This window comes from Onychomys torridus, chromosome 16 (genome assembly GCF_903995425.1).
Source record: "Onychomys torridus chromosome 16, mOncTor1.1, whole genome shotgun sequence".
Classification (NCBI taxonomy): Eukaryota; Metazoa; Chordata; class Mammalia; order Rodentia; family Cricetidae; genus Onychomys; species Onychomys torridus.
Window position 1 is genome coordinate 50765956 of NC_050458.1, and position 17295 is coordinate 50783250.

General features: G+C 50.8%; 1 protein-coding gene across 1 annotated transcript in view; it reads right to left on the bottom strand.

Annotated features, from left to right (window-relative positions):
• Window positions 1-17295, bottom strand: part of Celsr1 (cadherin EGF LAG seven-pass G-type receptor 1) — a 144622-nt gene that overhangs the window by 34718 nt on the left and 92609 nt on the right. Inside the window, exons 6-9 of the mRNA XM_036207840.1 lie at window positions 12302-12459; window positions 10781-10944; window positions 6044-6169; window positions 5004-5170 (exon numbers count right to left, since the gene is read on the bottom strand). Coding sequence (XP_036063733.1) covers window positions 5004-5170; window positions 6044-6169; window positions 10781-10944; window positions 12302-12459 — 615 coding nt within the window. The remainder of the gene's footprint in view (window positions 1-5003; window positions 5171-6043; window positions 6170-10780; window positions 10945-12301; window positions 12460-17295) is intronic.

Here is a 17295-nt window from a genome sequence, read left to right on the forward strand (position 1 = left end):
AAAAAAATTGAAAAAGAAAAGAAAAGAACGGAAAAAAAAAGAAAGAAATGCAGCTGGGGGCTGGCAAGATGGCTTAGGGGATAAGGGCACTTGCTGCCAAGCCCATGACCTGAGTTAGATGCCTGAGACTCGCAAGATGGATAGAGAGAGCTGACTTCCACAAGTCATCCTCCAGGTTCCATAGGCACACTATGTCACATACATGCACACATATAATTAAAGAAAGAAATACATAAATGTCAAAAATTTAAATTAATGCAGCTGGAGCAATGCCCAGGTTGTTGTTGTTGTTGTTGTTATTATTATTATTATTATTATTATTATTATTATTTTGACTTGACAGAGAACTGGGTGAGTTGGACCGTCCTCCTCCTCCTGAGTTAGGACACCTGGGTGAAGGTCTGAGTGACAGAGCAGAGTTGCAGGGCTGAGGCCAGGGAGAAGGAAGCCGCAGCTCTACTTGGGGTTGCTTCCCCCGGGGCCACCAGCTGGTGCTGAAGATTCAGCTGCAGCAAGAGCTGGAGAGGGCCGGGCAGGCCCCTGGGAGAAAGATGAGAATTCTGATCCCAACCGAGCTGGATGGGCAGGCATCTTCAAGGCTTAGTGCTGGGATGCTGAAGGGTTAGATACTTGGAGTCAACAAGAAACAGACTGGTTCTTGCCTGGCTTTGACTCTCTGTGACTGTACTAACATATTCTGGGGCAACTCGTTCCCCTGGCTGCTGCCAACAACAAACAGGATGACAAGGACACCCGTTCTCTCAAGATTTTCAGTGCGATGCCTAGCACTCGATAAAAATATCCCGAAGTATGAGGACACAGTAGCATGTCTAAAAACACAGAGAAGGATAGAACAGACCCATAGGGATGACAGAAGCGTCATAACCAGGCTTGTAAGCAGTCATGAGAGCCAAAGACAGACTCGGGGACCAGCAGACTCCTGTTTCTGGCTGTCTGTGTAACACTCCAGAAGGGTCAAGCCACCACATTTCAATACAAGGGAGAAAAAAACAGAAAACAGGGCTTACGTAAGATGTTCACAGTTAGAGATAATGCCCATCAAAATAAAAGCCACTGACCGTGACACACCTGTAATGTAAAGACATAGAAAATGTTGAAAGTAAAAAGATGGACACAGCTGGGCAGTGGTGGCGCACGCCTTTAATCCCAGCACTCAGGAGACAGAGGCAGGCGGATCTCTGAGTTCGAGACCAGCCTGGACTACAGATCGAGTTCCAGGACAGCCAAGGCTACACAGAGGAACTTTGTGTTGAGAAACAGAAACAGAAATAAGAGGATGGACAGAGACACTATGACAGAAGGGCGAGTGTGGCCGTATTTGTAGACAGAGCACTTGAAGGAAGCATCATCACTAGAAAGAAAAGGACTCTCTCAATGACACCAGCGTCGGTGTCACCAGGAAGCAAAACAGCCAAGCACTGAAGTCCAGATACAGATTGACACAATACTAGGCATAAACCTGGAAATGGCATAGTATTTTTAGAGGTTTGGTTTTGGTTTTCTGAGACAGGCCCTCACACAGCCCATACTGGCCTCCAGCTACCTATGTAAGCCCAGGATGACCTTTTAGTTTCTGATCCTTTGGCCTCCACTTCCTAAGTGCTGGGATTACAGGACTGTTTACGTAGTGCTGGGAATCCAACCAAGGGCCTTGTAGACATACGCTAGGCAGGCAATCTACCCACCGAGCTACGCTGCCAGCCCAACACGGTCTGTTTAAACACAATTAACGCCACTGTCTTGACACGAGAGGGTCTCTTTGCAGCTCCTTGCCTGACAACTGCAGACTAAACGTTCTCCTCCAGTACACACAGAATGTTGACGAATCCTGGCTGCATCCAGGCTTGAAAGCAAGTCTCGACACATTTCCAAGGACTCAGCTCACTGGGCCCAAGTTGTGTGGCCTCCAACCATGTTAGGAACAATTATCAAAAGGTTCTAGCACACAGTGCCCCACGCTGGCTAACTCAGAGTACTCCCCAGCCTCCAGAGGAAGCCCTGATGAAAAGAACTATCATCATGACTGCCGCCTCTTGACTTTGCCAACAGCTGATTTCGGGAGGTCATTTTCACCTTTTTACATATTGCTTCCTTTGGCTCACAGGGGTCTCCCGGGCTGTTCTCTCTCTCTCACTGGCCTTCCTGGCAAAACCCCGAAGTGATAGATCAACAATGAAAATGAAATTGCCATGTGCCTACAGCCAAAGGAGAAGCCGTGAACAAACCCCAGGACAGAGACAGGAGCTGCCGCCCATCTTGGACTGTTCCCCGATTGAAGACAGATGCCAACAGCTGTGTGACTGTTCCGCTTGACAATGCAGGAGGATTTGGGGTGCCTGAGAGCAATTATCCAAATTGTCTGGGCTTTGGACTGTCATGGGGTGGGTGGGGACACTCAAACAGGAGTGTCAGGAGGCTACAAGTTGAACATGTCACACAAAACATAACCAGAAAATTCCTGGGATGCCTAGTAGACCAGCCTCTGGGAATCATACTGAAGTGGTCTCGGGTTACCCCTGAGGTCTACAGGACCCCTCAAGGCCATCTTTGGTGCACCCAGTCTTCCTGGCTGCAGTCCCTGAATTTGTGGATGAGCTACCAAATGTAACTCCTCAGCCAGGCCTAACCCTGCTGAACGCAGCCCTTTTTTTCCTACAGGTACACTAATGACAGCCTGTGAGCGCCCATCATCACCTGAATCGAAACAGCCAATTTAATGTGTTCCGACAGAGAAACTCCCACAGAGAAATGCCATCCCCAGGCAGAACGGGTGCTTCCAAGTTCAGCTCAAAGTGAGCTTCTGGGGCAGCGGGTAAACTTGTGAAATTACAGCTAATGAGACAGGAATAATGACAGCCACAATTACCCTTGACGCACACGCCAACACCCCCCAACCCAGCGGGGCGCTAGAGCCATGACCCCAGGTGAGTGGGCAGGCAGGGGCCAGAGGCAGGCTTCTGTCTGGGCTGAGGGCCCCACCCTCCTGCCAGGGCAAGGAATCTATCAAAGGGCCCTGTGACCTCTGGCAGAGACCTGGGAGAGGGGAGGGCTCTGGTGTTCCTGTCTCCTCCCATTTTCTGAGCAGAGCCCTGCTCCAGGGAGCTGGAGAGGGTCCTCTGCCTGACCCAGGACCCATGGGGCCTAGATTACATAGCCTCTAGCCTCAGTTTCCCCTCATGCAGAATGGGAGCTTGGTGCAGACACTCCTTAGAGTCCACCTCTCCCTGACCATCTCCGATCCACCCAAACTGCCTGACAGGGCCCAGGAAGTAGAAGAAACAAGCCATGGCCCTTTGAGGACATGGGGACAGCAGCGGCCATGAGTACCAGTCCCAGCAGCCACCACCTCCAGAACTGTAATCTTGGGACAGAAGAGCTATGTGTTTCACCTGTCGATGTGGCTGGACTCCTCAGGAAAAGAAGAAACTGATATGTAGCAGAGACTGTGCTGAAGGGAAGGAGGAAGAAAGGGGAAAGAGGATGGCCTATGGGAAGGCAGTTCATGGGTACTAGGGCCATTAAATGCATTCACACACAGACACATACAGAGACATGCATGCACTCATGCATAAACACACACACGTATGGGCACACATGCACAAACATACATACACATATGGACACACGTGCACTCAGAGACATGTACACAAATGTGCATACAAACATATACAGTCATGAACACATGCAAACACAGACACGTGCGTAATGACATGCACAGATGTATACACAGATGCACACATACACATATGCCCAGACACATTCACATACATAGGCAGACACAAGCACACAAAGAGACATAGGCACACATGCATGTGCTTACATATACATACTTTGGAAAAGCCTAGAAGAAAGAAAGAAACACCCAGTTAATTATTCCTCCAGACTAAGTCCCTGCTTGGGCATGATTCCCCTAAGTGATGATTGATTCTCTGGGATTTTTGCACATCAGGAGGGTGTTAAATCCAAGGAGAGCTAAAGATGGAGAATTCCGACCCCGCCCAGAAATCATGGGCCATGGTTTGTACAAGTGAGTCTGTTTGGTCAGTGTGAACAGGAACTGTCAGAGACACAAAGGCAGAAGATGAGTTGCAGGCTTGGTGGGATCTCCTGGCCAAGCAGTGATTCCCAGACTAGGCTCATTCTAACCACCTCAAAACCTCATGGTGAGCATAGGATAAGGGCTCTCTCTACTGCACCGCCAGTGAAGAAAGAGGTGGCAAGGCAAGGCTAGCTCAATAAGGAAGCACCGGGTGATCCTCCTTGGTACCTCTGGCTCCAACAACCTATCAGAAACTGCCTGTGAAGCAAGAGATGCTCAAACGTGTGAATAGAGTGCCTGAACATCACTTCTAAAAATGTTCGAGTACTCTGACCTAAGGTTTCAAACAAGCCAAATAGTAAACAGGAAAAAATGAAGCAAACACACACATGTGGCATGATGCGGTGGGTCCCCAAGAGCCCCCTAGGCAGGGGCCTGGAGCAGGGCAGCATGCAGGTTTAATATAGGGGTGAGGGGCTGCAGTCTGAACTGATGGAGAATCACTCACTGCATCTGACACAGACCTTTGCCCCCAGCTCTCAAAGGCTGTGAATCTACCCAGAAAAAAGGTCGAATTCCAGGCAGGACAGACCAGAGCTGCCGTCTAGGGCAAGTTACACAGAGCCGGCAGCTCCACGGTTACACGCTCCACTCTGTGGCTATGGTCAAAGGAAGCGGGTTCTGGAAAGGAACTCCACAGGAGCCATTAGCTCTATATGATCTCTGCACTTCCCCTCTCCTAAATGACACAAGGGCACTGATGCCTGAGTCACCCATGTTTCCCTTCTGTGTTCTCTCCGTCCACCATAGGGCAGGCATAGGAGGAGGTAGGTGAGTGGCAGATGCCCTTTATAGGCATCCTGGGAAGCCCCTCTGTCTGGTTTTCTTCCTGAGGGCACCTATCTGCTCTGCAGGTGCCCGTGTAGCTCACAGACACACTCACCTGGAGATGGAGCCTGGAAGATGTGCCAGCTGTGGCCTCCATCAGCACGCCATCCTCCTTCCGGGTCCGGAACATGAGCCCCAGGTACCAAGGCACAGAGATGGTGATGTCTAGGTCACTCCATGACACAACGCTCTCGCCACTGAAGCGCTGTGGGTGTGGCATAACTGCAGATACAGACCAGGACCTCAGGCACCTCCCGAAATCAGGCAGAGAGCATCTTCTCAGCTACCAGCCAGGTGAGGAAGGGGTCTTCCACTTTAACCCAAATGCCAGCCTCAGACTTGTATCTGTGCTTAGTAACTACCCTAATAACCCAGCAACGGACTGTGCAGATGCCCACCATGGCTTCTGTACAGCTCACTGGACAAAGAAGCCCCTGAGGATTGCCAGACACATCCAGAGTGAGGCAAAGAACACCCCAAGATGAATGGACGACAGTCAAGGGGTGATCCTGTGGTGCCTGGGACATGGAGTAGGTTCAGGTTTCGGTTGGGTGGGTGGCACCATTCCCTGGGCAGGGGATCATGGCTTGTAGAGTGAAGAAAGCAAGCTGGGCACCAGCATGCATTGCTCTTGACTATGGTGACAGTGTGATGTGTTACCAGTTCTCTCCCAAGCTCTGCTGCTGTGACACCCCCATCATGAGGGACTTATTATGATCTGGAACTGTGAGCCAAATAAACTCTTTATCCCTTAAATTGCTTTTGTCAGAGTACTTTATCACAGCAAGGAAAGACGTTAAGATTCCCCTCGAACCCTGAAGCATCTCTGGGAGATGAGCGGGAGGTTATCTTCCATGCTCCTCACCAGACCCCAGCAGCAGCAGCTGCCAGAAGAGGCACCCGAGAACTCCATGAGGCTCCGGTGTGTCCCCTTAGTCACCTTGCTCTTCTGACCCTCATGGTCACCTGCCTTTACATCCTTCAGAGCTGGCCCCAGGTCCTGGACCTCTATCCCAGCCTCCTTCAGACTGCTTATTGCCAGTGTCCCCTCCCAGCTACACCGCTGTAGTTTGGGGGGAAGGCACAGATGCTTACCTTGTTCACAGTTCTTCCCACCGAAGCGGAGTGGACATTCACACAGGTATGTGTTCCACCTGTTCACACAGGTGCCCCCGTTCTGGCATGAGGTCCCATCGCAGAAGTTCTGCTGAGAAGCACAGCCTGCGGGCCAGAGGGTATATATAGTCTGGCCTTGAGTTGAAGACCACAAGGCAACTCCTCTTAAGGGGCTGCACCATTCCCCGCCCTGACCCACTCATGAGCGAAATCAGCTAGAGACAGCCAGCCTGGAATCTGCTGGCCATGGGGAGAACCCCAGACCTGGGTGTGTGGAATTCTCTGCCCCACCCATATCTGAGACTCAGGGATTCCATGCCATCCCAGAGTCTGATCTGACCATCTGGTGACAAGTTCAAGATCTTAGGATTGTGTGTCCAGGTAAGCGATGTACCCAATGTTGGGAACACAGCAAACTGCAGGCACTATGGTCATGCCCTCCAAGCCAAGCTCTGTACCCATTCCTAAGAGGTCTTCACTCACAGGTAGGTATGTTTCAAGAACTCTCTGGGAGGTAAAGCAGCCCTTATGTCCCTGGTATGATCACAAATGTCCAGTGGGCACCATGCTAGTCCTACACACCCTGGGGCCATGCATACCTGCCCTGGTACCAAAAGTCCAGTGGGCACCATGCTAGTCCTACACACCCAGGGGCCGTGAATACCTGCCCTGGTGCCATTGTTGGCAATGAATGCAGCCATGTCCACAATCCTGCCATCGACAGACAGGTTTCGCATGCATCCTACAAACTGTCGGCTATGCACGGGGAAGTCTTCTGGCAGGTTGGGGACACCACCCAGGAGCAGAGGTCCAGTCAGATCCAGTGACCTGGGAAGGCAAAGCCGCTTCCTGTGATATCAGGTATGTCATTGCCATAACATCGTAACTTACAGCTAAGGCTTCAATCACAGAGCAGGTACCAGCCCAAGGCAGATAACCGGGGGTCAGGACAAAGTCAACCCTGCCCAGGGTCACTAGTGGCTCCTCACAGCTTCGCTGGGCCTCAGCTTCCTTACGCCTGCATCACTTCCCGAAAAACGGGTGTTTGGGGGTAACTGAGGCCCACCTACTGAGTCCCACTCTGCAGAGGAGGGAAGCATCCCATAGTTCCTTGGCTTTCTAGGGAGAAAGTGTAATTAGAACAGAACTCCAGCTCCAACAGGGGGCAGCTGAGGTCCCAGGTAGGGCTCTAGGCCCAAGGTGGCACAGTTCACCAAGACAGTAAAGAAAGTTAAGTGAAGACATGTGACCTTCATCATGCTCACCTGAACATGACCTTCAACGGGGATAAAGACTCAGGGCCAAGGGTAGTGTCAGAAACCTGTAATCTGGCCCCAAGGATGCGGAGGCTAGAGAATTGGAAGTTGGAGGACAGCCTGGGCTACATAGAAAGACAACATCTCAAAATAAAACCAAACAGAAGATTTATCTATTTATGTCTATGGGTGTTTTGTCTGCATGTAAACTTGCACACCAGAAGAGGGTACCAGATCCCATGGGACTACAGTTATAGACAGTGGTGAGCTGCCATGTGGGTGCTGAGAATTTGAACTTGGGACCTCTGAAAGAACAGCTAATGCTTTTAACCGCTGAGCCATCTCTCCAGCCCTAAAACCCAATGTTCTTATAGTCCACCTACACCCTATCATCTAGACAGGCAGGAGTAGCTTCTCACCTTCTGAGGCTGGTGCAATCAAAAGAAAAAAAAGGGAGGCTGGCCCTGCACGTGGCTGTTAGAATTTCTTTGCCCTGAGTTAAAAGAATCCCTGGGAGACCCAAAACCAGCAAGGACACCCAGCCACTTCCGCCTCACGGGGATTGGCACCCCGGGGAGAAAAGGCCACAATGACCAGTTGCTCAGACTGACTTCTTCTGAATGGTGGCTCACTGCTTAGCCCAGGCTGGCCTTGAATTCATAAGTAGACCAGGCTACGTAGAATCTCAATTCATGTGCCTCTGCCTCCCAAGTGCTAGGATTATTGGTATGCCATCTGGGGACTTAGTCTTGAGGGTTCTAAGGTCTGAGAGAGAGGATGCTATCCCACAGGGAGACAGTCTGACACCAGTGTAGACAGAGGATACCAAGGACCTTCTCATTGCCCCGACACATGTGACTTGTGTTTAGAGGAGGGCCTGAGTGGTTGGGGACCCCCCCCACTGTATTTCCCCTCCAGGTGTCTCACTTCTTGGAGCCACTCTGAGTGCCCTGGGCAGCACAGCTGTAGTTCCCAACGTAACTTCCAAAGTGCACGGCCACAGCTGCGTCACAGTCATCCACGGTTACCACAGCTACCTTCTCTCCGGACGGCCCATGGGGCAGGCCCAGGTGGCCGATGTTGGGCTGTAGGGGCAGAAAGAATAAAATCTGTCAGCATGCCCTGGGCGGGTGACCCAGCTCTGCACACTACCTGCAGAGGTGGAATGTGATGAAAGGTGAGGTACCCTAACTCCCATCCTGTGACCCGGGATGCAGGGAATCTTCCTAGAACACAGGTCCTTCTCAGAACCGCAGGATGAGAACTTGTTGGGAATAAGGCTGTGGCATCAGTTAAGGCAAATCCAAGGTAGAATATAGGAGCCTGAGACCAGATGACTGGGGTCCACAGCTATAGCCAACACCCAGGAAGGGGCATGCAGGATCCTCCCTAGAAAGCTGGCTTATAAATAATTTATTCTGGTAGTGCTAGGGATGAAAGTCCAGGGCTATAGGCAACCACTCAATCATTGAACTACATCTTCAGCCCCACAGTTGCTGGCCCTTCCTTATAGTGGCCTCCAGACACTTCCATGTCATTATACAGAACCCTCTTTTTGTCCCTCACTGACTCCTGGCCACCACGACCCTGTGTTCAGATTGCCGCTTCCTGACCCAAATATGGAGACCTGTTTTCCCAGGCATCCAAGATGGCGCCTGACCATACCGAGTCCTGAAGTACGGAATGCCTGTGCTGACGTCACCCTCAAATTATCTTTATTCCTTCACTGGCCTGAAGTTGCCTCTTCTAAGCTTCCAGGCCAGACCTGGAGCTTCTTGGCTTTGGCATCTCTGCTGACCTCAAGTACCAGCCTGGGCTCCCACCCCCTCAAGGCCCCTAGGGACGGCTTCTTTTCCTGGTGGCCCTCATAGTCTCTCAGGACACCAAGTGTCCACCCATATAACCCCTGAAATCCTTCCTGGAGTAGAAGAGAAGCCAACTGCACTGTCCATGATAGACAAAAGGTATGAGGGCCTCAGAGATGTAGAAACAAGCAAACAGCCAGAGGGCTGGCAGGCTGATGGGCAACTGGATTTCCTTTCTGACGTGCACTTCAGGGTACCAAAGCCTGTGTCCCCAGCTGCTGTGAGCATAATCCCAGGGTGGTGTCACTAGACCTTCCAAATGGCACACACACACAAGATTCCTCCTTCCTCACAGACAGCCTGGCAGCAACAACCCTCCTCAATCACCCCAAAACAATAGGCCCAGACAGGTATGTTGGCACACCTATAGTCCCAGAACTCAAGAGGCTGAGCCAGGAGGATCATTTAAGTTTGGGAGTTCAGGGCCAGCCTGGGCAACATAGCAAGACCACATCTCAAAAGAAAAGTTTGGGAGTTCAGGGCCAGCCTGGGCAACATAGCAAGACCACATCTCAAAAGAAAAGTTTGGGAGTTCAGGGCCAGCCTGGGCAACATAGCAAGACCACATCTCAAAAGAAAAGTTTGGGAGTTCAGGGCCAGCCTGGGCAACATAGCAAGACCACATCTTAAAAGAAAAAAAAATCTGTGGGCCCAGGGCTGCCCCTTTCTATAAAACTGCTGCGTCTGGTTGCATTAACATGGCAACCTTATGTTACTTTATACTACTGGAAATAGCTGTAAAACCAAACTATAATTAAGTCATCCTTAATGCCTTTTAACAGGGAATGACCGTGCAGCTCGTTCAACATTAAGCCTCAATATTCCCACAGGAAGGAGACACCCGTTTAACGGGTCCACAGGGCTGGGAGGCAGCACATGGAGCCACTGGCAACAGGAGCTCAACCAGTGTCTGGGGGTGTGTGAACCAGGGTCCGTCTGCTCAGGCCACACACCCTGGAGCTGTACAGCAGGTGACTTGGCATGTAGCCATCCAACATGAGCCCTCCACTCCACCTCCTCCAACCATCTGCCCTGAACAAGTTCATGGCAGTATTTTCTCTGGGGATAAGGTAAGATTTAAGATTAAAATACCCACTGGGTATTGTGTTTGCCATCCAAGTGAGGGCCTGTGTTCAGAACCCAGGACCTACATAAAAGCTCAGCATGGCCGTGCATGCCTATAATTCTAGTACTGAGGAGGCAGAGACAAGCGGACCCCAAAGTTGTATCTGAGACTCAGGGATTCCATGCCATCCCAGAGTCTGATCTGACCATCTGGTGACAAGTTCAAGATCTTAGGATTGTGTGTCCAGGTAAGCGATGTACCCAATGTTGGGAACACAGCAAACTGCAGGCACTATGGTCATGCCCTCCAAGCCAAGCTCTGTACCATTCCTAAGAGGTCTTCACTCACAGGTAGGTATGTTTCAAGAACTCTCTGGGAGGTAAAGCAGCCCTTATGTCCCTGGTATGATCACAAATGTCCAGTGGGCACCATGCTAGTCCTACACACCCTGGGGCCATGCATACCTGCCCTGGTACCAAAAGTCCAGTGGGCACCATGCTAGTCCTACACACCCAGGGGCCGTGAATACCTGCCCTGGTGCCATTGTTGGCAATGAATGCAGCCATGTCCACAATCCTGCCATCGACAGACAGGTTTCGCATGCATCCTACAAACTGTCGGCTATGCACGGGGAAGTCTTCTGGCAGGTTGGGGACACCACCCAGGAGCAGAGGTCCAGTCAGATCCAGTGATCTGGGAAGGCAAAGCCGCTTCCTGTGATATCAGGTATGTCATTGCCATAACATCGTAACTTACAGCTAAGGCTTCAATCACAGAGCAGGTACCAGCCCAAGGCAGATAACCGGGGGTCAGGACAAAGTCAACCCTGCCCAGGGTCACTAGTGGCTCCTCACAGCTTCGCTGGGCCTCAGCTTCCTTACGCCTGCATCACTTCCCGAAAAACGGGTGTTTGGGGGTAACTGAGGCCCACCTACTGAGTCCCACTCTGCAGAGGAGGGAAGCATCCCATAGTTCCTTGGCTTTCTAGGGAGAAAGGTGTAATTAGAACAGAACTCCAGCTCCAACAGGGGGCAGCTGAGGTCCCAGGTAGGGCTCTAGGCCCAAGGTGGCACAGTTCACCAAGACAGTAAAGAAAGTTAAGTGAAGACATGTGACCTTCATCATGCTCACCTGAACATGACCTTCAACGGGGATAAAGACTCAGGGCCAAGGGTAGTGTCAGAAACCTGTAATCTGGCCCCAAGGATGCGGAGGCTAGAGAATTGGAAGTTGGAGGACAGCCTGGGCTACATAGAAAGACAACATCTCAAAATAAAAACCAAACAGAAGATTTATCTATTTATGTCTATGGGTGTTTTGTCTGCATGTAAACTTGCACACCAGAAGAGGGTACCAGATCCCATGGGACTACAGTTATAGACAGTGGTGAGCTGCCATGTGGGTGCTGAGAATTTGAACTTGGGACCTCTGAAAGAACAGCTAATGCTTTTAACCGCTGAGCCATCTCTCCAGCCCTAAAACCCAATGTTCTTATAGTCCACCTACACCCTATCATCTAGACAGGCAGGAGTAGCTTCTCACCTTCTGAGGCTGGTGCAATCAAAAGAAAAAAAAGGGAGGCTGGCCCTGCACGTGGCTGTTAGAATTTCTTTGCCCTGAGTTAAAAGAATCCCTGGGAGACCCAAAACCAGCAAGGACACCCAGCCACTTCCGCCTCACAGGGATTGGCACCCTGGGGAGAAAAGGCCACAATGACCAGTTGCTCAGACTGACTTCTTCTGAATGGTGGCTCACTGCTTAGCCCAGGCTGGCCTTGAATTCATAAGTAGACCAGGCTACGTAGAATCTCAATTCATGTGCCTCTGCCTCCCAAGTGCTAGGATTATTGGTATGCCATCTGGGGACTTAGTCTTGAGGGTTCTAAGGTCTGAGAGAGAGGATGCTATCCCACAGGGAGACAGTCTGACACCAGTGTAGACAGAGGATACCAAGGACCTTCTCATTGCCCCGACACATGTGACTTGTGTTTAGAGGAGGGCCTGAGTGGTTGGGGACCCCCCCCACTGTATTTCCCCTCCAGGTGTCTCACTTCTTGGAGCCACTCTGAGTGCCCTGGGCAGCACAGCTGTAGTTCCCAACGTAACTTCCAAAGTGCACGGCCACAGCTGCGTCACAGTCATCCACGGTTACCACAGCTACCTTCTCTCCGGACGGCCCATGGGGCAGGCCCAGGTGGCCGATGTTGGGCTGTAGGGGCAGAAAGAATAAAATCTGTCAGCATGCCCTGGGCGGGTGACCCAGCTCTGCACACTACCTGCAGAGGTGGAATGTGATGAAAGGTGAGGTACCCTAACTCCCATCCTGTGACCCGGGATGCAGGGAATCTTCCTAGAACACAGGTCCTTCTCAGAACCGCAGGATGAGAACTTGTTGGGAATAAGGCTGTGGCATCAGTTAAGGCAAATCCAAGGTAGAATATAGGAGCCTGAGACCAGATGACTGGGGTCCACAGCTATAGCCAACACCCAGGAAGGGGCATGCAGGATCCTCCCTAGAAAGCTGGCTTATAAATAATTTATTCTGGTAGTGCTAGGGATGAAAGTCCAGGGCTATAGGCAACCACTCAATCATTGAACTACATCTTCAGCCCCACAGTTGCTGGCCCTTCCTTATAGTGGCCTCCAGACACTTCCATGTCATTATACAGAACCCTCTTTTTGTCCCTCACTGACTCCTGGCCACCACGACCCTGTGTTCAGATTGCCGCTTCCTGACCCAAATATGGAGACCTGTTTTCCAGGCATCCAAGATGGCGCCTGACCATACCGAGTCCTGAAGTATGGAATGCCTGTGCTGACGTCACCCTCAAATTATCTTTATTCCTTCACTGGCCTGAAGTTGCCTCTTCTAAGCTTCCAGGCCAGACCTGGAGCTTCTTGGCTTTGGCATCTCTGCTGACCTCAAGTACCAGCCTGGGCTCCCACCCCCTCAAGGCCCCTAGGGACGGCTTCTTTTCCTGGTGGCCCTCATAGTCTCTCAGGACACCAAGTGTCCACCCATATAACCCCTGAAATCCTTCCTGGAGTAGAAGAGAAGCCAACTGCACTGTCCATGATAGACAAAAGGTATGAGGGCCTCAGAGATGTAGAAACAAGCAAACAGCCAGAGGGCTGGCAGGCTGATGGGCAACTGGATTTCCTTTCTGACGTGCACTTCAGGGTACCAAAGCCTGTGTCCCCAGCTGCTGTGAGCATAATCCCAGGGTGGTGTCACTAGACCTTCCAAATGGCACACACACACAAGATTCCTCCTTCCTCACAGACAGCCTGGCAGCAACAACCCTCCTCAATCACCCCAAAACAATAGGCCCAGACAGGTATGTTGGCACACCTATAGTCCCAGAACTCAAGAGGCTGAGCCAGGAGGATCATTTAAGTTTGGGAGTTCAGGGCCAGCCTGGGCAACATAGCAAGACCACATCTCAAAAGAAAAGTTTGGGAGTTCAGGGCCAGCCTGGGCAACATAGCAAGACCACATCTCAAAAGAAAAGTTTGGGAGTTCAGGGCCAGCCTGGGCAACATAGCAAGACCACATCTCAAAAGAAAAGTTTGGGAGTTCAGGGCCAGCCTGGGCAACATAGCAAGACCACATCTTAAAAGAAAAAAAATCTGTGGGCCCAGGGCTGCCCCTTTCTATAAAACTGCTGCGTCTGGTTGCATTAACATGGCAACCTTATGTTACTTTATACTACTGGAAATAGCTGTAAAACCAAACTATAATTAAGTCATCCTTAATGCCTTTTAACAGGGAATGACCGTGCAGCTCGTTCAACATTAAGCCTCAATATTCCCACAGGAAGGAGACACCCGTTTAACGGGTCCACAGGGCTGGGAGGCAGCACATGGAGCCACTGGCAACAGGAGCTCAACCAAGTGTCTGGGGGTGTGTGAACCAGGGTCCGTCTGCTCAGGCCACACACCCTGGAGCTGTACAGCAGGTGACTTGGCATGTAGCCATCCAACATGAGCCCTCCACTCCACCTCCTCCAACCATCTGCCCTGAACAAGTTCAGGGCAGTATTTTCTCTGGGGATAAGGTAAGATTTAAGATTAAAATACCCACTGGGTATTGTGTTTGCCATCCAAGTGAGGGCCTGTGTTCAGAACCCAGGACCTACATAAAAGCTCAGCATGGCCGTGCATGCCTATAATTCTAGTACTGAGGAGGCAGAGACAAGCGGATCCCCAAAGTTGGCCAGCCAGCCGAGCTGATCCAAGTTCAGTGCAAAAAATTAGTGTGGGGAGCAACCGAGGGAGATATCCATTGATGACCTCTGACCTCCACAAAACGCAAGTGCACCTGAATACATACATGAGCCCTCAAAATACAAATGTGTGAACATACACACACACACACACATGCACACACACATCTACATAGATATATGCGTGCATGCACACACACACACACACACACACACACACACACACACACACAAACCATCTAACCTGTTGATGATAGAAGAATTGTAATGTCAACTCTACATGAGTCTCCCACAAACATTTCTTTGTGAACTCTGAGGGGAGTCAATTATCTTAGGTCACTCTCTGATTATCTATTTCCTTAGAGAGTCCACCTCTGTGTTAAGTAGTAGTTAGACAGTTACAGAAAATCATCTGGTTTCTCACTTGGGAGCAGCAGTCTGCTTCGGGAGATTGGTGAGGTGCCCATTAGGGGTGCTTAAGTGTTAGGTACCATGCTGAGAAAGAAGGACCATCCCCAGGCTGTTCGAACCCTGTATCATCTCCATAGCGTGTAATTTACATTTTTGGGAATGGGTGTGAGGTTTTCAGAGGGTGGATGTAAACAGCCTTTACACACAGAGGCTTTAATGAAACTGAGCTGCTATTTACAAAATTGTGATTGCTGTACACTCCGGTTTGTAATCAACAGCTCAGCACCATGGGATTCAAGCACAGACAGGGAGGAAGGGAACACTGGGGTGGAAAACGGGATGTGGGGATGGGGAGGAGGGGGAGGGAACGCCCAGGTTTGTATCCAGAGTGGCTCCTGCTGATAAGGAGCAACCACTGGTGACATGCTGACACCCAGCTCCATTCTGAGGGATCAGAGCTGGTAGCAAGGCCCTGGGGTGTTGGGTGCTAGTCATCATCCCAAAATAGGTACCCTGACCTTGCAGATGAAAGTAAGGGAGTTTGTAGACAGAGGACCTAGCACTTGTGTTAAACAGGGTCAGGAGGAAAGAGACAAGGCAGGGGCAGGGAGCACCTGCAGAGGCTGGGGCTGGGGCTGGAGCAGCCAGAAGCCAGCAAGCTCAGTGAGTGGTCTCGGTCTCGGTTCCTGCCTGCCCAACAAGGGGCTCATGGCCCACTGGGGGAGGGGAGCTCAGGGACACGCAAAACCGGGCGTGGTGGTGCCACCTTTAACCCCAGCCCTGAGGAAGCAGAGGCAAGCGATCTCTGTGAGTTTGAGGATAGCCTGGTTTACATAATGAGTTCTAGGACAGCCAGGCCTACGTAAAGAGACCCTGTCTCACATAAAGAGGGTGGGGAGAAAAATAGTACAAGAAGTGACCAGGATGCATGCAGGGATTTCATCACAGCCAAATGTTGGCCAATACAGGGCCCACCATGCCACTCCCAGGGACATGCCCAAGGAAATACAGAGAGCTAAGACCAAAAAAAAAAGCATGTTCACACATGTTCACAATAGTACTCCTCACAATTCCCCAATGACAAGAGCAGCAACCCAAATGCCCCTCAAGAGAGGGAGAGGGATAAACACCGGCCCATTCCATGATATGAGGGACTGGGGTACTGCTATCCACCACAGCTTTGATGAGCCCTGGGCATGGCACTGAAAACTTATACCATATGATGGCTGCCATGCAGCCCAGGTGCCCAGAACACCCATATCATAAAGACACTGGCTGGCAGCTGTGGAGCCTGGGGAGACTTTGGGGGTGACTGCTGAGAGCAACAGGGTACCACTGTGAGATTAGGAGAACATTCTAGGTGAGACAGCACGCTGCTGTGCTGCACTGTGAGTGTTCTGAAAGGTGTTTCTTTGGGCCGTGTACATTTCATGCAGTGCTCCCCAGCTGTCCACTGTGCTCCCTCAGGACCACCTCTGGGAAAGCCCCCTGCTTCCTTCACTAGTCCCTGTGCAGCTGCGGTGGGCGGTAAGACAGCCTGGGAGATGGCAGCTGTGGGTAAGGCCCTAGGAGCTACAGGGGCCGTTTGAATCAGAATGGGCACAGCAGCAGGTGCACTGATGGAGAGGTTGGCTGGCTGCTTTGGACAAAGACAGACATGGGACTGGGCTCAGTGGCAGAACCTCACCTAGCATGCAAGAGCACCTGGGTTCCCTCCCCAGCCTCACCACACCAAAAAGACATTCTTTTTTTTTTTCCTAAAGGGGGGTTTGAATATCTACACTCAGTAGATAATGGCACCTGCTCTCAAGTGAGGACATGAGTGTGATCCCTGAGCCCCCATGGAGGAAAGAATGAGGTTCTCACATTTGTCCTCTAGCCACACACACACACACACACCATGGCTTGCACACACACAACAACAACAACAACAAACAAATAAAAAGGTAATGGAGCCTGAGGATGTAGTGCTTGCCTAGCATATATAAAGCCTGGGTTCAATCCCTAGCACCCCATAAATCTAGGCATGGTGATGTATACAGATGTGTATCTGTAATCCCAGGCCTTGGGAAGTTAAGATCATTGTTAGCTACACAGAAAATTTGAGGCTAGCCTGGGTTACATGAGACCCTGTCTCAAAAATAAAATTTAAAATTAAAAAAAGAAAGAAAGAAAGAAAGTCAGGTGGTGGTGGCGCACACCTTTAATCCCAGCACTGGGAAGGCAGAGGCAGGTGGATCTCTGTGAGTTCAAGGCCAGCCTGGTCTGCAGAGTGAGTTCCAGGACAGCCAGGACTACACAGAGAAACCATCTCAGAAAAAGAAAGAAAGAAAGAAAGAAAGAAAGAAAGAAAGAAAGAAGAAAGAAGAAGAAAGAAGAAGAGAGAGAGAGAGAAGGAAGGAGGGAGG